The following is a 21,410-nucleotide window of genomic DNA, read 5'->3' on the forward strand; positions in this document are numbered from 1 at the left end:
TATGCTGAATAAAAATAAGTTACTGAATTCACAATCGATCGTTTTAACATGCATTGTGAGCATAATTTGTAGTAGTCACAAAGAAAAAACGAACTTCTGAAGAGTCTGATGGACTTAAACTAAACATTAGTAATCATTGAATTTTCAAATGAATTTAAATTGAATTGTGTTATACGAGTGAGCGATGTACCGGAAGATACATATCAAAATCATCACTAACGGGAGACTTTTATTTTTTTCCCCCCATTGATGATAAGAAAACATGGTTACTTTGTTCGATGGATGAGAGATGACTTGAATTCATGAGTTCTATCATCAAAGTGGGCTTTCTGAGGGAGAAATGGTCCAGTCTTCCGCCTCACAAACCCATCTACTGTTATTCTTTAGAAATATTTATTGTTTTATCTTTGTAGTTCGTCATTATTGTTAGCCTTGTTACTGTTTCAGTGCACATTCTATTGTTATCTAGTCCCTCTCTTTTGGTTCTAATATAATGGTTATTTTGTAAATAAAGTAATACCTACTCTTCTTCCTTAATTTGTGTGTTAATTTGAATTTTCTAAACATTTCACTCCTATTAAAAACAAGTTCAATGAGAGTGTAAACAATGCTTGAAATCTTTCGTTGGTGAATCCGTAAATCTTATACATATTACAATTGCTGACGTGAGTTTTAGTAAACATTTTTGTAAATACTGTATTATAAAATTAATGAAATCTAGGACAAATCTAAGGGTTTTGTTTGTTTTGTTGTAGGTATGACTTTTTTTAATCTCTACTTAGATGCGAGGGGAACCATTATCCATTCAAAGTATGTTATTTGAAAATATAATTTACATATTTCAACGAGATAAAATAAACCATGATCTTTTTTCTGAACATTCTGGTATAATCATGACACTTTTGTATGAATAATAATGAAATATAGTGAAAGAGCGAGAAGATCTAACCCAAATTTTATGATTACTTTTTATAATTTACGGCAGCTGGTATTTAATCAAATAAAGATTTAAAAAATGGGAATTTTGTTTAACCTAAACGCTAACTGTATTTTACAAAGCGTATATGTATTTAAAAATAAAAAAACGTGAATATCACCCCTCTTACCGCAGTTTACATAATTTCTTTGAAATTAAACTTAAATTTAAATTTCTTTGAAACTTAGGATTTGAATTCATAAGTTTGTTGACTTAAATATTCTTCCGTTTACTATATACTGTTAAAAGAAGCGTCTAAAGTTAATGGTCTTAAACCAAAGTGTTTACCTAGTCTAGCAGCTAAATCGGAGGATTAAATTTGAGTGCATTAATGTTTGACATTTACTTTTTAGTTAAAGAAATAACTTCACTTTTTCAGTCCTTAAATTTAAAAGGATTTTCGTTTTTATTATAGAATTACCGTCACATTATTACGTATTTGCCGCAAAATAATAATATTTGTAATAGCTACTATTTATTCTTATGAAATAAATATCTGAATTTATTTTAACTTTTGTAGGATATCCGTTGCAATTTCATCAATAACTTCAAAGAACTGTAGCTAGTAATAGAGGGAACATTCAATTTGTGAATATCAGATGTGTCTGTATCCATGAATCTAAACCACTTGTCACCTTCAGATATGTACACGTATCTGCAAATGAAAACTGGAGTATGTTCACGCAATTTGGAGGTATGTATTTCAGAAATATTTTTCTGATAAATGTAGTAGGTTGTAAGAAATTTATGCCCCACTCTAGTTATATATCAAATAGCTTCTTTTGGGAATTGGGAACTTTTATACTTTATTTTACTACTCGGGGACAGGTGTCAAATTATGGTGTAATACTTTCTGCGTTATAAAAAATGGTTGCCTTCCTTCCAGAATTTTGTTTTTTATTTTTAATAAAGAAAAAAAAAATGCCACAGAAAGTGATTATTTCAAGAACCTAAGTTTGTTACACGACTTTCACTTATTGGAATTTAAGTTAATTATTTTTTCGAAACATAGAATTTGTTTCGAAGATGTAGTATAACTGTAGAAGAACAGGTGACATCACAGCTCCTCCTGAACTTATTTTTATTCTCAGGGAAGAAAAATCTTCAAACTGATATGCCATAACATTCTTTGTCCACGTTCAAAAAAATCCCTTTACATAGAGAATTGTAGCTTCTCTTCTTAAAATTCGCACTTTTGGTCTACTGATATTCTTCCAACTCAGAATTTTTTGAGACATTATTACACATGGAACAGTAATGCTGTGCTTCCGAACGAAATACAGCCTAATTTAATTTAAGAAACAGCCCTGTGGCTTTAAACATATTACTCATTAAGTAAGTATTATTGTCATCAGACAAATAACGTTTCTTAACTTAATTTCAGGTTTTTATACTGAGAATGAAAAGCTTTTTTAAAAATTGTCTTCTTTAAATTCCCGATTTATTTGCTCAAACAATCTATCTAAACAGTCGACTCCTTCTTCTCCCATAAGAAAATTTAAAGATACTACATTTCAAGCTCTCACATCTGGTTTCATTGTCACTGGTCTGTGTCAAGTAGTTGCGCTTTCACAATCTGCTATGGTACAAATTTTCACTGATTTCTGTTTACCTGGTAAAAATTAGTACTATACATTATTTTATTGTTTCTAACTGTTAGAAACAGTTGTTTTAAAAAAAAATTATTGAAGAAGCATGCGTCACATTTTAAGATGTCAATGAGGGATATCGATTTTTAAGGTTGGCACCCGGAGACAACAATGGAAACTTGAACATACTGAGGCAGAGGAATGAAAGAGGCTTTCTTAAAGAAAAACCTTTGGATTAGACGTCGGAATAGCCAGGACAGGAGGGAGCAAATGGAAAAATCTCCAGTTACCTCTCACACTTTCACTATTTTGCAGTATGCCAGAAGAATAGATTATGAAAAAGACATTCAGAAAGGGCTGTGATCGGAATATTGCGCACCAAATCAGGTAAATTTGCTTTTAGTTAGTCCTATGGTATCCTTAGCTCAACTATTAAACTCAGGCCGAATTCATGAAAACAGGAAATCCATTATGGACGCAGAGCTAAAGGTACAGTTACGTGAATAGCCTAGGAGAAATTGCATTTAAATTCTTACTTCATAGGAGTGGTTTTTCTTGGGATTTTATCTTTCTCACTCTGTTAAGAATATTGATAAGTTTATAATCACACGATAAAATGTTATGTCATTTATACATAAATAAACTACAGAAAAGACGTACTATAATGTTGGCTTAATGTGAGTCCAAGGTCTCTCTCCAAAGGGAACATAACAGACAGGCTGTTACGATAATAGTGGCTGAGCGTACGATTATTTAATAAAGACAATTCTTTATTATGAATGAACCTCATGGAGTTCAAACTGTTCAATTCTAGATCAGCTGTGTACAACCTGTAGCCCAGTCGCTACAATTCACGGATCAAATAGAAGTTTAAATCAGTACGAACCAATTATTGCCATTGTTTAAAATTTTCGAATTAAGTATTTCACCGAAAATTGCGTGGTGTTAGGAGAATTTTAGGTCAGCTGAAAACGAATAAAATATTCCTAAAATATAAAATATTTTAGCCTGTGTTTTGAGTCAGAACATTTCTAAAAATAAAAAAGTCATATCAAGCTATTGGTAATTCTATCTCAACAATTTACTGTTCTGAACCTACAAAATATTGTGGATGTTAAAAGCAATGCTAGAATTTCCAATTTATAGAAAACTGGTATTCAAGCAAACCTAACCTTTTTTTTTTTATTTCAATCGTTTCTCCGGAAAAATAATTTTTGGAAAGTGTAATAATTTTACAGATTTAAAAATGGTTGAGAGTTCGAAAAGATGAAAGCGCTCGTTGCTTTCCATTCTTCATAATCTTAGATAGAAACTGCATAGAAGTTCAATCCTAACCAACTACATTTAAGTGGCTAAACATTTATAATTTAAGGAAAATTCCTGATAATTAGAGTTACTGTAAGAATTGCTGTAAAAGAAAATAATAGTTATGGTTCATTGATAACATAATTTTAGAAGTAAATCTAATGACAAAATAGGCTTGGCAAAATGGGGTATTGCTGGTCTGACTTCCAATTCAAAAGAGCATTTTCCATGGTAAAAACATGCAAATGAATGAAATACTAAAATCTTGATTTTACGCTCAAAGAAATTTCAAAGTAAATGTGCACAGAAAGCAATATTCGCAATGTACAAGAGAACATCAGACGAGTCTGACACCAGTATTTGTTCTGTACGGGCCAGGAAAGAGTAGTTGCTGTGGAGGTTGGTTTGATAATTACACATTTCTAGTAGGATATTATTAGCTAGTAATGGGTAGTAAATTTCATTTTAGCTGATTAATGATAGATTTGTGCGTTTACGGTACACGGACTTTAATTTTGAATTTTACTTAATTCAATCTAATCGATAACTTTTGATTCAATTCGTATTTATTGAACTAACGTAAGTTGGTCTGAACATTTACTGTAAATTTCACATTTCAAGGCAAATGATTATGGCGATTGTCTTTTATGTTACGGTTTGATCAAAATGCCAGTTCAGTGTAACATAAGGCCACATCACCTTAAAATATTTATACGAATTAAATATGTAAGCGAAATTTCATATCATCCCTTCGGAAATAAAATTGAAATTTAAATAATTAATAAATTTTAATATTTCAAAACTAACCATAAAATGCAATTATTAATTCAATAATTCCATTAAAACTTCGGTTATGTGAATAATCTAATCATTGTCACTGAAATTCTTAAAAATATTTACTTCTCGTACCTAGCTATGTTATTTATACTGACAAACAGTTATACTGTACTACCTTCACTTATTTTCATTAAAGGTATAAACAAGATATAAATCTTGACTAAGTTTAATTGAGTTTAAGAAATTGGTAAGTGTGAGAAATGTAAAAACTTTCGCTATATTGGTTGAAGCGTTGTAATTAAAACTCATATTCTACTGTAATTTTGTTTCTCTGTACACACTTCATCAGTAAATTACTAAATTACCTTTACCTTTATATTTTATAATTAATAATTCTACTCGATAATTTACGATAATAACCATTTTTCTTAAAGAAACCGTCATTTTTTAATTAGTAGAGTAATAGAATTTACATTATATTACATTTCTTAATTAGATCTTGAATTGTTATTAATAGTGATTTTTGAACTTAATTGTATCAACAAGTTTTGATTTCCCGTGACATTAAAAACAAAAAATTTCTAACAAGACAAATTTTGGAACTGAACTGATCATAATTAAGTGTTAAGAAAACTGAAAACCCAATCTCTTTTCCTATTACTACTTTAAATAAAATTCTCTTAATTTGATGTTTTTTTTTAGGTTCAAGGAAGGAACCCGACAGTGTGGTTTAGGTTCAAGGAAGGAACCCGACAGTGTGGTTTAGGTTCAAGGATGGAACCCGACAGTGTGGTTTAGGTTCAAGGAAGGTACCCGACAGAAAGCTTCTCGATAATGTTTGCTATCCGTAAGTGCCATTTTACCAAACAATGTTTAAGTTTTAGGTATTTTACTATAAAACGCACTGCCTACACTCGGTGCATTTGTATAAAACTGAAATTTCATTTGAAATATTTACTCTATAAAAAATCATTTATAAGCACTTTTGGGAGTGACGAGGGGGCAGACTTTTACACAAAGGGTATTTCAGTGTAATGTACGATGTGCTGAACTGTACAATATGGAGACATTTAATTTAATTATCAAAATTCCAAATTTTGGGAAAAACAATGAAGTGCTTCTTGTACAAATTATTAGTTTTCTAAAAAGTTCCCAATCATTTTCATTAAACTTATGTACACGTTACATACAAGCTGGTCTATTACTTTTATAAGAGAACTTCGTTTAAGGGGTTCTAAGGAGTGGTGAGGTTAAGTTAAAGTACTATAAAGATATATATTAAACCTTACAATAGTAAGGTATACACACCTGTAAATGTTTATAATTATCAAATGCGTTGCCTAACTTATAAGTTTGGGAGGTAGGCAATGATGGCTTTATCGACTTCATCGAACTTTAACCGTGCCTAACTAAAATTTTAGAAGGATTCTGGGAGAACGCTTTCTTCAAAAGCATAATTTAAGACAGTGAACATGTAAAGCAAACTATTTATTTCGTACATTTCCTAGTTATTAGAAAATTTATTTGAGTTAACAGCGGTAACAAAAAGGTACATGAATTTTCATATCAGATTTTTTATTCTATTTATTTTCCTCGACATTATTTGTAAATCATGAAATATTCTTAGGTTGAAATTCTTGTGCCACTCAAACAGGATTCTTATTATCCAAAACTATCTTTTATGTATGGTTTCTCATTTAAAAACGAAAATGTTGGAATGAAAATTACAGTTTAGAATAACAGTGGAAGTGTTGCCAATCCCAAGTAAGGAATGTTAAAGTATTTTTTAATTAAACTTTCGAAAAGAATTCTTAACCAGTTTTTATTAGCAATAATCTTTTTTTGTATGCCAAAAAAGAAAAAAGAAAAGTATTCTTTTCAAAGAGAGCGGCTATTATATTCCTTGAAAATCATGTTTTCATTTTTCTTCTGTAACTGCCACATTCAGTTCGGGGGGGGACTGTCCTTGTCAACTGCCAAGGTTATTGTGACATTCCTAATCTGTCGTTTAACAAATCATCATGTAAAATGGTTCGGATGATTAATTTCCATCATAGTATTTTCCATTAATTTCATTTTGATTAGAAGTATAAATAATTTTCTGTCACAGAGGTAGGAAGGCCTTATCATGAACTTTTTATAGAGATATGAAAACTCAAAAGTTCTAATAGAAAGATGATAGAAATTACTTAGCGACTTTCGAGGCAGAGAAAAGGTAATAAGAAAGATCTTTTCAGTAAGCAAGTACTAAGAGAGAGTTCTATTTTTATTGTCATTTTTAAGCGATTTATTGGTCAAAAAAGGAGTCTCTTACAACTGAAATAAGCTGATCTAAGACCTGCTGGCGAAAGAGGAATTTTTATCGGTGACATAATTCAGAAGCAGGCCCCTAAAAATGACAAATTCTCAACGCTAAATAGAAGATTAGCAAGACTGCTTCGTAGTTGATGGGTGGAAAGTTATTAGGAAATTCCAAGATGCTTTTTATTTGTTAATTTAATTACAATAATTATCTGATGATTGTCCAATACTATCTGGGAAGAAGTTAATTAAGCATTTGGTCATTCATCTTCTTTAGCTTCTATATATATATATATGACGTATAAAATTAGTCACAAAACGTCATTAAGTAAATGGCTGTTAAATAATTTAAGAGAAATTTAAGACTTGCAGAATTCCAGGGAAGTATTGATGGAAAATAATAGATTGAAAAGATTTGATGTTTTCTCTCCCCACACTAATCAGTAAACAAAAAAAAATGTCAAGAAGGTTTTGCAATTTAATTATCGCAACATATTGCAAGATATGAAACATATTTAAAGAGCAATTTCTCAATGTTTTACCCTTGACTCAGGACGAGTGACTACTGTTCAGGGGCGTAGCACAGTTATTTCGAGTTGGCTTTATATATTTTGCCGCGATCTTATCATTCGAAACTTTATCTGAAGTTAAAAGCTGATTATTAGAAATTATTATTAACCATTAGATAATAGTTGGGAATGAATAAATAAGTTTTATATTTTGTTATCCTTAGCCCTAAATTTGTTTGGAGAATTCTTTCTGTTGTCTTACAGTCATAGAAAGGAATAGGGAATTCGACTTTTTCCTTTTCCTCACTAGAATATTATTGCTGACCTCGACGCTGCTCCTGTAAGTGCTGTGCAGATAAAGGAACAAATAAACAAAGATGTGAGGGGAACATGTGAGGCAACTGCCACAATAATTGAACACTTTCAAAGTTATATTGGACTACCTTGGGTGTAATGGGCAAGATGTATGGTAAAAAAACAAAAAAAAAAAAATACTGTCCAACTTACTTTAACTTTTAATTTCCTAAAAGTAGTGCTTAAATCAAGTCTAAAAAGTTTTAAGACAAATGGCATTGTTTTCGAATAAAACATTTAGTTTCAATTACATTACCAAACTAGAAGTAGAAACATTAAATAATTCTAAAGAAAGCTGAAAACTTTCCTAAAAGTTTACGATAAACAAATGTTAAAAGAATTTAATTCATTAGCCAAAAAAGTTACCAAAAATTAATTAACTTTTTCTAAAAGTTTTCTTTTTATAGAAAAAAAAAAAAGTTCTAAGTAAGTCGTAATGGATTTGGTGAATTAGAAATCTAATAATTGAAGCTCTAAAACACAATTAACTAACTTCTCAGAACCGATATTGTGGGTAACATTTCAAAGGGAACTTACTTTGGAAACTTCTCGGAGCACGGAAGTTCTGACCATCATTTCAGAAAACATTGAGCGAACCTTGCATTTGGATCACTTTGGTCTTATCCATCGAACTGCCAGTCTTGTCAGCAACATTTTTATTTAAAGATATTTGGGAAACCAGTTCCATTAAAGTAGAAAACAATATGGCAGACTTCTGACTGCATATAACAAATCTAAAACAACTCTCTAATGGAACCTCCGTCTGGACAATTTACATCCTTGCATTTCTAAAATTACAAATTTATAGAAAATCGTGTTTTATATTATATTTTTCATTTTTGTAAGAATTTGGAAAACTGCTAAAACTGCAACTAACGTCCAAAATTTAAAAATGTTATTACCTTTGCCTTACTATTTTAGTAGCAAGTTGGATAAAACAATTTTTTTTATCTTATCTATAATTCCTTGTAACCTTTAGCCTATTTCTACGGCATCTACTTTTACAGTTTCCCAATATAACCTTTCTCTCGAGTGATATCCAAGGGCAGAAGTAATTGAATTGACTGTTATCCTCTACTGCTGTAGGAGAGCTTTTTCTATCTTTCTTTATTCAAAGATCTACTACATTACTTCTAGTAATAGTGTCGCCGTGCCAATAAAATAATAAATAACTATAAAAACATATATGTAGAATGAAAACTCACTCACATGACATTCTTTTGCTAATATTCTCAAGGTGCTCACTCACAAATGTTCTTTAAACATTTTATCCATGTTTAATTATCATCAAGATTGGTACAGCTGGTAAAAAACCTTTCATTTCACTGACATGTAAACTTTAAAGGTAAGCCTACCCCTGCCGCTCCTCAAAAACTGGCCTAAAGCGATTTTTTTTTTTAGAAAATTGATAAATAAATTATAGGCTTATGTAAATGTAGTTTAAAGACAATCCGAAGAGCCAATTTCGTAAAAATATCAAACAATATTGAATAATCCGTTGAGTAAAAACTAATTTCCAGTTGAAGAATTTTCCGCAAACTTAGAATTTTGGAGTTGCGCTTTAAAGCGAAGCTTAACAATGCAGGTTTTTGAGAACAAAATGTACAGCATTAACAAAGTTGAAAAAAAAAAATTATTGGAGGTAATTGCTTAAAACTGAACAAAATTCCCTTTCACAATAGATGGAAATTAAAATTGATTTCCAGCATTAAGAGGCTATAAAAATGAATAAATTCTACGTTTTCTGGAGAAAGCCATACAACATATGACTGTCCTAGATGTGACCTATGTATAACTTCAAAATAAATATGTTTGTCCTTTTCAATGAATGATCAAGATATGTTACTTGTTTGTCACGATTTTTTTTTTTTTTTATCAATTTCATTATGTTTCCTTAATTAATGTTTTTTCGTTTTGTTTTCAGAATTTGCAAACAAACAAAACCATTTTTTGGACTCATTGGATTTCTACTTTCAGTGAAAATCCGAGATTGGAAAATGAAAATGGGAAAGATAATTTCCTTAAGTCGTAAGGTAATTTATTTGTTTTACCCTTCTCTAGGAAATAGATTAAGCCTCGATTGTGCACTGACCTCAACTATTTAAACAGGATCAGATAGAAACATTCAGAAGTAGTGAATCGCAATGATGTGTTTTAAGTGTCCATTGCAATCAAGAAGTACCAACTCAATAACATTGTAACTACTATTGCGCATTATTTGTTAACAACGTAGCGTCAATTCAGCAGCCGTCATTAGCTTGTCTGCCAAATTATCGTGAATTGCACTGCAAGAATTGTCAATACCAAGTTGGCAATACCGTTTCTTCTTTAAAGTTTGTGTTAGCGAATTTTATGGATAATTTTGTGTCATCAGAGATGTTTTTGCTTTTCTCAGCGTAGTGCAAGGAAGTATTGTGGTGTTTGTAGTGAAGAGGGAAAATTTTTTTCATGAAGTTTTTTTTTTTTTTTGTTCAAAATAACTTGAAAAACAAATATCATAGCTTAAATTTGAAAATTTCCCTTTGTACATCCATGTACTGTTTTGTGACCTCAAACGATAGAGCGAATTTACTGTTTTTTCAATTTAATTTTTGCTAAAATTTTCCTGAAACCGATTTACTTTAAACTTTGAAGTAACTGCATGCAGTTCACAAAATTTCTTAATAATATCATTAAAATACTTTATTCTTTTATTAGGGGAAAGTATAAGTAATACCAATTTAAAATGACCAATGTAATGAAAATTCTCTCCTAACCGTTATTTAGTAGAAGTTTCAACACTCTGTGCCACTAAGTGTACAGACTGCAAGGCCTATGCACCTGTTGCATATCTCTTTTCAATGAAAGGATTGGTTGGGATTTATATTTAAAACACCAATAGATATGTCTAGCTCTTTTTTTTTAAATACTTTAATGGCTGAGATGATTAGTACCCAGAGCCTTTATCTTTGCTCTGCCTGCCTCCGGACTGTGTTCTCTCGAATTTCGAAGAATATTTTCGCATTGTGAAACTGTGTAGGCAATGGACACCTTAAGGGCAGTGTGTAACAAAATACAAGGTAATGACGAAGTGAACGTGCTGGCCACGACAGACAGCGTTGCCATCAAAAAGCAATTTTGAGATTAAGAGATTGAGGAGTTAAAAAAGAATTGGAATGTTGCAAACAGATGCCTTTACGCTTGAAGTTTTACAAAAGGAATAATGAAACGCAAATAGCATCTCTTTCTGACTAGGATGTACTGAAGAGTTTGAGTAAATAAATATTTATGAAGTTTTGGGACGCAAGAGGATATGTCTGGTTTGGCTTGAGGAAATTTCTTAACCCCTATTTTTGGGTACTTTATTGCTAAGTGGAAGTCATTCCTCCGTGTTCAACGCGCAAATTACCACGTCATTTCAGAGAACAGTTAATAGGAAATCTCATCCACAGTTTCGAAAAATTTAAATCTGTGAAATTTCAAAAAAGATAAAATCTATAGTAAACAAATTAACATTAAATTTTACCTTTAAGACCATATAAAGTTTTGCCCAAACTTTTAGAAATGCTTTTTAAAAAACAAAAAAATGTTCGCTTGCAATGAGAAAGATTCGTGACGTCTAAACCAATGTTTCTCATGGGAATCTATGACCTCATAACGGAGGCACAGAATATCTGTCACATAGTTATGAGAATAAATCAAAGGAATAAATTTTTTCCCTATTTCTAAACTTTCGTCAAGGATGTGTGCCAAAATCAGGGGATAAGGGAATACATCATTATACATCATCATACATGGCGTGTTGAAATTGGCGAGCTTTCAACACCTACTACTAACAAACCATTTTTCATAACATACTTTTGTTTGAATATTCAGTTTCCTCGAAGTTTTTGTACTTAGAATAATGCTGAAAGGATAGTTGATTACAAGATTATACCTCAAAGCTCTCCTAGAATCCCTCTAAAATCAATAGTCACTGAGAAAATGGTTCAGAACCAAAGAAATAGAGATAACAAACGTTATGTCCAAGTTCAAACTGTTATTGAATAAAAATTAATTCAAACTAATTTTACTCTAGAAATAAAATTCGAAAAGCAAATTCTAAAAAGCCTTTCAATCCAGTTTAATTTCCAATGGATTGATATTTTTCGGACTGAGGATTTGGTCAGAAATTTCAGTAAGGTATCTTTGGGATAACCCAAGAACATCGCTAACTCAATGTTTTCTGATAAAAAAAATATATATCAAACAAAAAGAATAGAACATGTTCATAGAGTGTGAATAAAAAGATTAAATATTATCGTTGGAACTATATTATGAAGAAAAAGTTAGCTTAAGACTTTAAAATCTTTTAAGTAAAGTGATACTTTTAGTCCGCCGATTTTGTTATTTTACTTATATGTTAAATTACGAATAATATTATGGATGTAAGGCGCCATAGTTGCCGAGCGGTTAGAAGCGAGACCCGCAAAGCTAAGATGTTTTGTATGGTACTGGGTTCGATTCCCGGTTTAGGCTTGGGATTATATTTATTGGTTACAATTGTAAAGCAAGTTGGATAGTCACCTCCTTCAGTGACATTTCCAGGCCTCCGGTAAGTCTTTAACACTTTCGGAATAAGAAGAATGGGGCGAAGATTGCAAAATGGATAAGAATCATTTTGACCCATTGGATTTCCATGATTCTTTTGCATAAATATATTCCTTTGCTGCAAAACAATATTTTGGAAAAACAGTTTTCAGGGAGTTCCGCTTTACTTTGAGAATATAGAGAAGTTTTTACTAGTTTAACAGTTGTACAGTAATGAATAGCAGTTAAAGAAAGTCCTGTATTTTCACATAATATCAAAAATAGGTCACAAATACCTATATTTTAACTAAATAACACGTGTATTTTACAGTTCAAAGATTGATTTCATATAGTCATAGAAGTTCAGAAAGTGGACATTTAAGTTTCGACTGCTGGAAAGACTGATTTTAAAACTAATCTACTATTTACTAACTTTTGATAGAAAATAAGGAAAACTTTTCTTGAAAGAACAAGAAGAAAAGGCAAATATACTATCCAGATTGGTCCTGCATAAACCCGACCAAAGAACATTGAGCCATTATACATGAAAAGTTTAAAAAACCCACAACCCGGTTATGTCACAATTAGTTGGATATTTGAGTTATTAATGTGTATATAATTTTTTATCAAAATCCAATAAGAGTTTATTATATCAATTTAAAAGTAAGAATTTCTGTAATAACCACGTTGTTACAAATCTTACAAAAACTTCTGCAACTTAAGCATTTTAAAGCTAAATTCAGAAGAAGAATAGACTTCAAAATTTCTAATTTTTTTTTAACCCAACAGTCTCTAGAGTTATTCGTAAAAGAGTTATAAATATGATTTATGTTGTAGAAAATTTGATGATGATGTCGAAAATGAAGTGAAAAAAGTGAAATAGAACCACAGAAAGTGCGATTTATGGCGAAAGGTTGGCATTTTTCGTTAAAATACGAAAAAAAAGAACTAAAATTTAAAACGAAATTTTCATTTACTCTAGAATGTGTTTTGCTGGATTAGGCAGAACTACCATGGAAAGAGAACAGATGTTAAAGAACAAGCTTTGCTGCTAAGCAGAAATAGTAGAATATCAAACAAGTTTTTGAAATTAAGAAAAATAAGATGAAATTCTATTTCGGCTTTAATCCAATAGAAAACGTCAGTTACTACTTTGTTGCTATTTGAGGAGTAGTTATACGATTGTTTCGGGCAATATTTGATTTCTAATTAGACTTTTAGACAAAATTTTAAAAGAAAATGATTCATGAGAATATGAGCAGCACAATTAAGAAAAGCTGGTAAAAAAAAAAAAAAATACAATAGGTTAAATTGCAACTTTTTAAAACTATTTTTATATAGCCTTTAAAGAGATCAACAGTCAGTTTTTGATAATCTTCATTTATTTAAGATTCAAGAATTTAAATGTTTGAAATTTGACAAGCCTAAGAATAAAAAAGCATACAAATAATTTAATAATTCAAAATAAAAAAGTGCAAAAACAAAAAGAAAAGAGAAGTAGTACATACCATCGTCAAAATAGGAAGCCGGACTGGCGGCGGAAATGTCTGGCAGGGTGAGGACGATGATAAGAGCTAGAAAACAGCCGAAGAGGATTGAATGAAACCTCATGATGAAGTGTGCAGTGGGTAAGTTGTGCCAGTAGAGTATATAGAGGCCTGGAGAGAGGCGGCCTTCCGAGCATGAAGGCAGCGGAGGCGGCGCATGGTCAACTTTGCCACCCCCGCATTCATATCCCACCCACACCCGCCAAAACCTATGCACTTGTTTTTCACATTCTTTTTCTTATTTATGTCTGTTTGTAAAAATACTAATTGTTAACTATACTAGTTTTTGTTTACATTAAAACTAATATAGGGAATGTTACACAAGCCATAGATAGGAACAAAAGTGCTGAATCTTCCTGAAATATTACCACGTTGACTGCCGCAATATTTATTTCACAGTACTTTGTGTAAATTTTACTAGAGACTTCCCTAACATCTAAAAAGGTAAACTAATTTAAGCCTCCTTAAGTAAAATTTGTACTTGGCCACACGTGAGTTCATTGTCACCCCACCCGCAGAAAACAGCTCTATGCGGGGCACAGGCAAGCGAATACTTCAATCACCAGTTCGGCTCTGACGATGGTTGCCAAACATTTGCGAACATTATATACGCTCTCTGCATGTAATGTGAACAGATTTTTGGAAACTAATGTAAATAGAGTAATTTTTTGATATTAACTGTGCACCTTTTTTCTCCCGGGTATGACAGTTGAAGTCACCAAGGATTTGGAGTCGGTAAACACCCTAAAGTGGCACTCGCTGCAGGAAATAAAGAGTAATGTTGATTAAAGTAAACGGCTTCGCGATATCAATAAATCCGACGATGATTTATCAGCTATTAAATCTATGCAAGAACCTCTTTTCTCACGCATATTTCTAATAAACTGTGTTCATACTGAAACGGGCAATTCAGAAATTGTAAGTGACATTGCACAATAAACTGCAGATGTTGATTTTTCGAACGCCAAGCCATTTAACAATTAGGACACTCGATTCTTCGCATCCTACTGAATTTTGGTCAGCTAAAGCGACAAGGTCCCTTTTAATTGTACGTTTATGACATGTAACTGAACATGCTATTGCTTTATCTATTTCGCCTTGGTTACTCTGGAGACGTATTATCACACTTTTCCTACTCTATGGAGAAGCTTTTTCCAAATGCGAAAACCATTAAGCAGCTTTTCTCGAGTAAGCTACGTCCTACACTGCTTCCTCTCTGCTGTAACTTTTCTATTTGTAATTAAGAAGAAGATTTGATCATCTTTTTGATAGCGTTGAATTGGTTCGCTTACGTAGACTAATTGTGACAGATGTTTTTTACTTTTCTTAAACTGTGGATGACTGGGTTCTATTCCTGGTCCTAGGCCTTGGATTTTATTTAATGGATAATATGAGAAATTTATAGTAAATTATGTCAACGACATCTAGTCGGCAGTTGGATGTAAAGCCCAGCTGAAAAAATAGGAAATTTCTTTACTCAGTCATTAGATGCGTATAGATCTATAACATATGTACGCAAATTTTTCTAGAGAAATCAGTTGGAATAAGAAATATTTTTTGAAAAATAAAATAATTTTATGTAAAATACAAATTAAATTAATTAAATTAATAAATAAAATAATAAATTAAAATTAAATTAATTAAATAAAATAAAATCTTATTGTTAAAAAGACATGTTTCTGTTGTTCATATCAGATATTTTAATACTTTTAAATTTATAATATAATATTAATACAGGTTTTTAATATTCTAGAACTCTGGAAAAGACTCATATGCTGGAATAAATTTCTTCAAAGCACAAGCATTGTTGGTGACGTCAGCAGACAGACCCATCCATCTGTTATACCATCCATGGCTATCCATTAGAATGACGTCAAAACCCATCAGTCTCATCCAACACTCATCAGTCATTAAAAATTATGATCACTAGACGAGGTTTCTTGGCCAGATCTTGAAAGATGCCTTTCAGAAAAAGAAGCATTGTTGGTTTCCAAATCTTTCAGTAGTTTCGTACTGGTAAGCCTTGTTCCTTAACATTTTAATATACCGTAGCTTTAATGACAGTTTAGTATGAGAAAGAGCTTTACCACCTTACTCTCACCTTTATAGCGTTGTATATCCGGTAAGAGATCAATTTCAATTAGCTCGTAACTTTATCTACTTTCCAACTGCGAAGTGAAATGGAGTCGGCAGAAATCATAATGATTACATTTATTAATATTATGCCATAATCCTTTTAAATTAAATATTTAAACATCTTTTTGAATGTCCGATGTAATGAATATTTACGAATTTCATTTAAATTGTTAACAACGCATTGAAGATATTCGTTCAAACATGGTAACCGACAAATATGTAATAAAAATAGCAGTTTTGAATATTTGTGGCGATTGGTTATTTATTTAGGTTGCTAAATATAAAATACTCGTATATCAATATGTCAAGTATGTACGTAATGAGGAAATAACAGAATACCATGTTCTACAGTCGACCAGTTTATAAATGTGTCTTTTTTTTCTTTCATTTTATAACACATTCGTGTTATTTATATCATTCGTGATGCTAGACTTTAATATAATTGCTGAATAAATATTTTCACAATAAATTTTGTAACAGTTTTCAAGACACATATAGAACTTCAGAATCGAGCAAGTTCAGAGTTTATATAACAAAAATAGTTAAATATTTATTTAAATAAACGAGCAGTAATTCAGGCGTTAGTATATTCGTTGTTAAATTGTTAGTGTATTCTTAGCGATTGGACTTCTAGGCGAGAAAGTGAAAAATATTTCCCCCTGTTTAAAATTAAACTTGTTCTGAAATTGACCTGATTTATTGTAGATTCTTGGCTATTATTCTTTACTATTGTTTTAATTTGCCATAATAAACATTTTTTAGTTAAAAGCATTCATATTTTAGTGTAAACTGCGTGCTCAAGAGCGCATTTAGTGCAAGAAAGTTCAAAGAACAGCTAAAGCAATACCGTTTACAGCTAACGAGCCTAGAATTCAATTATTGCTCTTGCTTTTTAGAATATATTTTGTTTGGTGTAAACGCAGCCTTAAAACTGTCCAAGAATCAATAGAGATAATTTTAAGCATGACCTATTGCTAAGTTTTATTTACTTTTTATGCACTTTATGAACTGCATGTTTTCAATAAAACACAGAACTAAATAAAGAAAACACCTGCGGGATTATATTTTAGGTCTAAAAAAATAATACCAATTGTTTCACACTTCTTTTATTACACTCTAAAGATGTCTAGATTCCTATAAAAGACTAAGAAATTATTTCATTTTTTTTTTGTTTTAAATTACAATGCGGATATAAAAATTTGGATTCTAAAAACCTATTTAAAAAAATAAATAAAATAATAATAAATTCTTCTTTGTAGGAAAGAGTTAACCAAGTTTAGTAAAGAGTCCTTTACGCTGACAACGGCAGTTCGCTCCCCACAAGTTACACCTGCAAGCTGTGCTGTAGCAGCAGTCAGAAGCTCTGTGATCACAGTTACCGCCTCTCGCTACGCAAGCTCTTCTGTAACAAAATAGTGTAAGAGGTACTGCTCATGTAATATGTGTATATCATGCTGGTATTTAATATTTTCGCTCTCAAAACAAGTTCTTAATTATTTAGAATTTAACAAAATTTCAATAGAAATTGTTCATAGCAAATTTTGAAAAATAATAGTACGCTTTTAATGATCGTTTGCAATATTATTAGCTTACTTGACTTGATATTGGCCACCGTACATTATCCTATCTGACGGAGATTCAACTCCAATTTCTTCTTGTTCCACAATTGGTTCTGTAAAGTAATATAATTTAAAAGTACCTTAAAGTAATTAGCCTTTTGAATTTAAGTTCGGATTTATGTGCATTTTGGCCTCCACGAAACACGCCTATTGTATAAATACAACCCTGGTTTGGACCTCATTAAAGGCAAAAATAAATAACTCCTTAAAACTTATTTGTACTCCTGTTTATTGTGTATTGGATGGAAGGCTTTCCTTCAAGAAAAGTTTTATGAAATGCGCTCTAAAATACTTATTCCATTATTAATTTTTGAAAGCAATGAACTTCGCTGTTTTTATATTCTGGCAGTATATATATTTTGTAAGTTTCCAACATTTTAATGTAACGAGACCAATTTTAACGTTTACGGCCGGCATTTTCAGCCCTCACAGTGCATTCATTCTTTCAATATTGACCTATTTACTTAGAAACATGCTAATGAATTAATTGCAACCAAATAATTGCATTCAATTAATCAATCATTCTTATAAAAATTAGATCCAACAATGAAAAGGTTAGAATTAAATTCTAAGTAAAATAATAAATATTAAATTTCCTGTATATTGACGACTATCTAAACTTTATTATAAACTTCTCTTTTAAAAATTGAATCACGATGAGAATAGGATGGACATTCCGAGTCTATATGATGAACTGATAATATTGTTCGTTGCGCGTATTACATGAGGGGATGGGACCGCCAGCCACAAGATATCCTTGGGTCATCCGGGTGTGGCCAATTCTTAAGTTAGCTATAAACACTACCTCTTCCTCCTTACGCCTTCTATAGCAACACTAACATTAGATTCTTTGTAACGATGCGATACCTCCAGCGAACCCACATCTGTACTACAGGTAGTGAGATTCTACAGGTTGTCGTTCTAATCTAACTATATCGCGATTACATCAGAAGTAAATGCTGTGAACTGTGATAGTTTTCAGCATTTTCACCTGTTATCGATTTCTTTAGCACTTTCACTTTTTTATGTATGTGTTTATACCAAGGCCCGCTTTGACTTGAAAGTTGAAAAAAGGTTTTCTGTACAAATAAGAAATTATTTAATTGCAAAATTCCGAAAAATGTCTTACTATTTTGTATTATTATAGATAATATTGTTAAATATCTCAATAAAGGCCATTGACAAAGTTACATCAAAGTTATCTTTCCATCATATTAAAATTTATCACGAAGTTTTAAAGTTTTGACTTAAAAACTATATTTGTTACTTTTAGAAATAAGAAGAAGAGTAGTGTACCCCCGTATCACATCATTCGATGAAGCCATCTGTGTACAGCTTATCTTTATTTGTCAGTTTTGTCTTGTCTCATGAACTACGTACATTGCATGTTCCAGTACGGTTACAGTTATGCAATACAAGTCATTTGGCCTGCATAATTTTTAGCCAACATTTTCATTAAACAAAAAAAAATAGCTTTGGGTATATCAAAGCAATTAGCTGCATTACATGTTTATTCAGTATTCCTTAAAAAATATACACAAGTCATCTCATTGGAGGATATCAATTTATATTTAAGAAGAGAGTATATTGGTGCAAGTTTTTAGCAGATTTAAAGTTGCATTGTGTCAATGGATTGCATAAATATTTCAAGAAATCATCTGAATGTGTATATTAATATTAATTTTATTAGCCAATTTCTAAACAGGATTAGATTAGATTCCAGTAGGGCAAATTTCTAAACAGGATACTATATTTCGAAAAGCTATTCTTGCTTAGAACAGGTTGGCACTAACATTGCGCTTTTTGGGATGCTTGATTGCGATAATGAAATCAAAATTATTATAAATTCTGCAATAATAATAGTATACTATAAAATAATGTAATAGCAAAAATAAATAGTGAGTATAAAATTTAATTAGTAGAAGACAATCTGTCCCACTTTGAGAGAGACTTAATGTAATGTAGGGGTTAATTTAAAATGGATACGTAACCTTTGTGAAAAGACACAAAAAAAAAATCTATCTTTAAATTTGTTTTACATTATTTCTTTAATGCTTCGCCAAATTGCCGATCGGACAACTTGTTGTTTATTGTATTTGATTCAGCATGGATCTAGAGGTACAGTCCACTTATATCACTGCCAGTGATAAGAGAATACTAAAGATTTATGCACCATCTATGCACTCCTTTATAGATTAATTTAAATAGGATTATCGCTTTAAAGCAGTGCACATAAATCTATCAAATGATTGAGAGAGATCAGAATTTATAGATCATGTAAATCCTAAGAAGATCCTTCTTTAATTTCTTGATCGTGTAATTTTTTCTTATAATTAAAGGATGTAATAAATTTCTGCAATATTTCATTCTAATGTTACACTTTGTGGGGACAAAAAAAAGCATTGCTACTTTGTCTTATTTTTTTTTATTAATGCCAAGCTTTGGATCTGGGAAAAAGTTATCTTTAGGGCTTATAATAACAATAGCTCATTGGTTTTGATAATATAATTCAACGGTACTTCAACATGTTTTTCTTGGTAGGAGTAAAATTGAACATTAACCAACAACTGTTGAATGTTTCTTTGGTTATAACTAGAATTACTGAATTAAAACCAATGTGCAAAATTATTAATTAATTGTATAAGCCCTGAAGATGGCCGGAGTATAAAGCTTACGAAAATAAATAAAACTAAAATTGACAAAATTTTGTCCCCTCTATGACGTATGAATTATATACGTCCTAAATGAAACACAATATTAACTTGAAGTAAACGTTTTAAGGCAAACTCAGAAAGGTGGATAGTAAGACATTTCGAGCAATTTAATTAACAAATTTGACAATCTGAAGTAAATTTGAAAAATAATTATGAAATTTAAACTTATGTAATAGATTAATTGGTTGAAATTAAAATGATGCGGAAATTTAAGTAGTTCTCATCTGTGTATAAACAAAATTTACATCATTTAAAAAAATTAAGATATATTTACCATAATCCAAGTGCATGGCTAGTGGTGGTGAAGCTGTAATCAGAACCAGCGCTACAGATAATGTGACAATAAATAAAACAGAAGTCTGCATGATGTGATGTTATTATGATTCCTACTGACAGGGCTCGCTCGACTGAGAGCCACTCCTGCAATTCTCCAGTACTTATAGGTAAACTACCAACCCTTCACAGCATCCCTCAGGGAGATTTCACCCTTCAGGATCCTATTACTTGTTACTATCACTTATATTGACATACGATCTGAGTACATTGATAACTCAGTCCCCCCTGCCTATATTGATAACATCTCAATTTTCCTATTTGAATAATTGACTTTTCTAATGCATAAAACCCAGCGTATATATAGAAATTAAAACTATTTAAAATATTTTTAATACATTATTTTATTTGTTAAGAAATCTTGGAGAAACTAAAAGAAATTATAAACAGCACAATTGCCGCTAGAAGCACAAAATATTATGTTAAATAACTCATTTAATTGGTTGTCTATTTTTATTTATTTAAATTAACATTAGTTTTGAGCGAACAGCGAGCACCAACTTTCATCCTTTGATATTAATTTGATATCAGAGGTTCCTTGATGAAGCTAGTCGCCATATTCTTTCTGTAAAAGAGATTTTTCAGCCATAAGAACCATTGACATATTGCAAGCAGTACTGTATCCTTTTCTTGGCACAACTATCCACAAGGTTATTCATTGTCAGGCCCGTGAGTGTAGATCTTTAGTCAGAATGGAGTGAT

General features: G+C 31.2%; 2 protein-coding genes and 1 long non-coding RNA gene across 8 annotated transcripts in view; 1 reads left to right on the top strand and 2 right to left on the bottom strand.

The window, feature by feature from the left end:
* The window catches only part of LOC141460267 (U8-agatoxin-Ao1a-like), a 69,651-nt gene extending 55,623 nt beyond the window's left edge, over positions 1–14,028 (bottom strand). For both annotated transcript variants that reach the window (XM_074140107.1, XM_074140106.1), the window contains exon 1: positions 13,868–14,028. In XM_074140107.1, the coding sequence (XP_073996208.1) occupies positions 13,868–13,970 (103 nt within the window). In that variant the 5' untranslated portion in view covers positions 13,971–14,028. The remainder of the gene's footprint in view (positions 1–13,867) is intronic.
* Positions 1–16,072, top strand: part of LOC141460272 (uncharacterized) — a 27,585-nt gene extending 11,513 nt beyond the window's left edge. Inside the window, exons 6-11 of one of the 5 annotated variants that reach the window (XR_012461833.1) lie at positions 756–810; positions 1,497–1,670; positions 2,717–2,952; positions 5,350–5,494; positions 9,736–9,844; positions 15,660–16,072. This is a non-coding gene — a long non-coding RNA (uncharacterized lncRNA). The remainder of the gene's footprint in view (positions 1–755; positions 811–1,496; positions 1,671–2,716; positions 2,953–5,349; positions 5,495–9,735; positions 9,845–15,659) is intronic. The other 4 variants (XR_012461835.1, XR_012461831.1, XR_012461832.1 and 1 more) reach the window with 4 other exon arrangements.
* A 1,060-nt stretch (positions 16,073–17,132) lies between these two features.
* Positions 17,133–20,809, bottom strand: LOC141460269 (putative neurotoxin). Its single transcript, XM_074140108.1, has 3 exons — positions 20,650–20,809; positions 17,636–17,714; positions 17,133–17,444 (listed from the first exon to the last, which is right to left on the bottom strand). Exons 1-3 carry the CDS (start codon positions 20,738–20,740, stop codon positions 17,309–17,311), a joined length of 306 nt encoding a protein of 101 aa, XP_073996209.1. The 5' UTR covers positions 20,741–20,809; the 3' UTR covers positions 17,133–17,308.
* Between the last annotated feature and the right edge of the window lie 601 nt (positions 20,810–21,410).

The sequence above is a fragment of the Rhodnius prolixus genome, unplaced genomic scaffold (assembly GCF_049639745.1).
Source record: "Rhodnius prolixus isolate KJV_2025 unplaced genomic scaffold, Rpr scaffold_6, whole genome shotgun sequence".
Classification (NCBI taxonomy): Eukaryota; Metazoa; Arthropoda; class Insecta; order Hemiptera; family Reduviidae; genus Rhodnius; species Rhodnius prolixus.

Bases quoted from the DNA above. Each gene is read 5' to 3' on its own strand.
- LOC141460269 (XM_074140108.1), bottom strand. From the start codon at position 20,740: ATGCAGACTTCTGTTTTATTTATTGTCACATTATCTGTAGCGCTGGTT. The intron at 17,715-20,649 runs GTAAATATATCT...ATTACTTTACAG, and splicing joins AGCCATGCACTTGGATTATG to AACCAATTGTGGAACAAGAA. The intron at 17,445-17,635 runs GTAAGCTAATAA...ATTTTGTTACAG, and splicing joins GGTGGCCAATATCAAGTCAA to AAGAGCTTGCGTAGCGAGAG.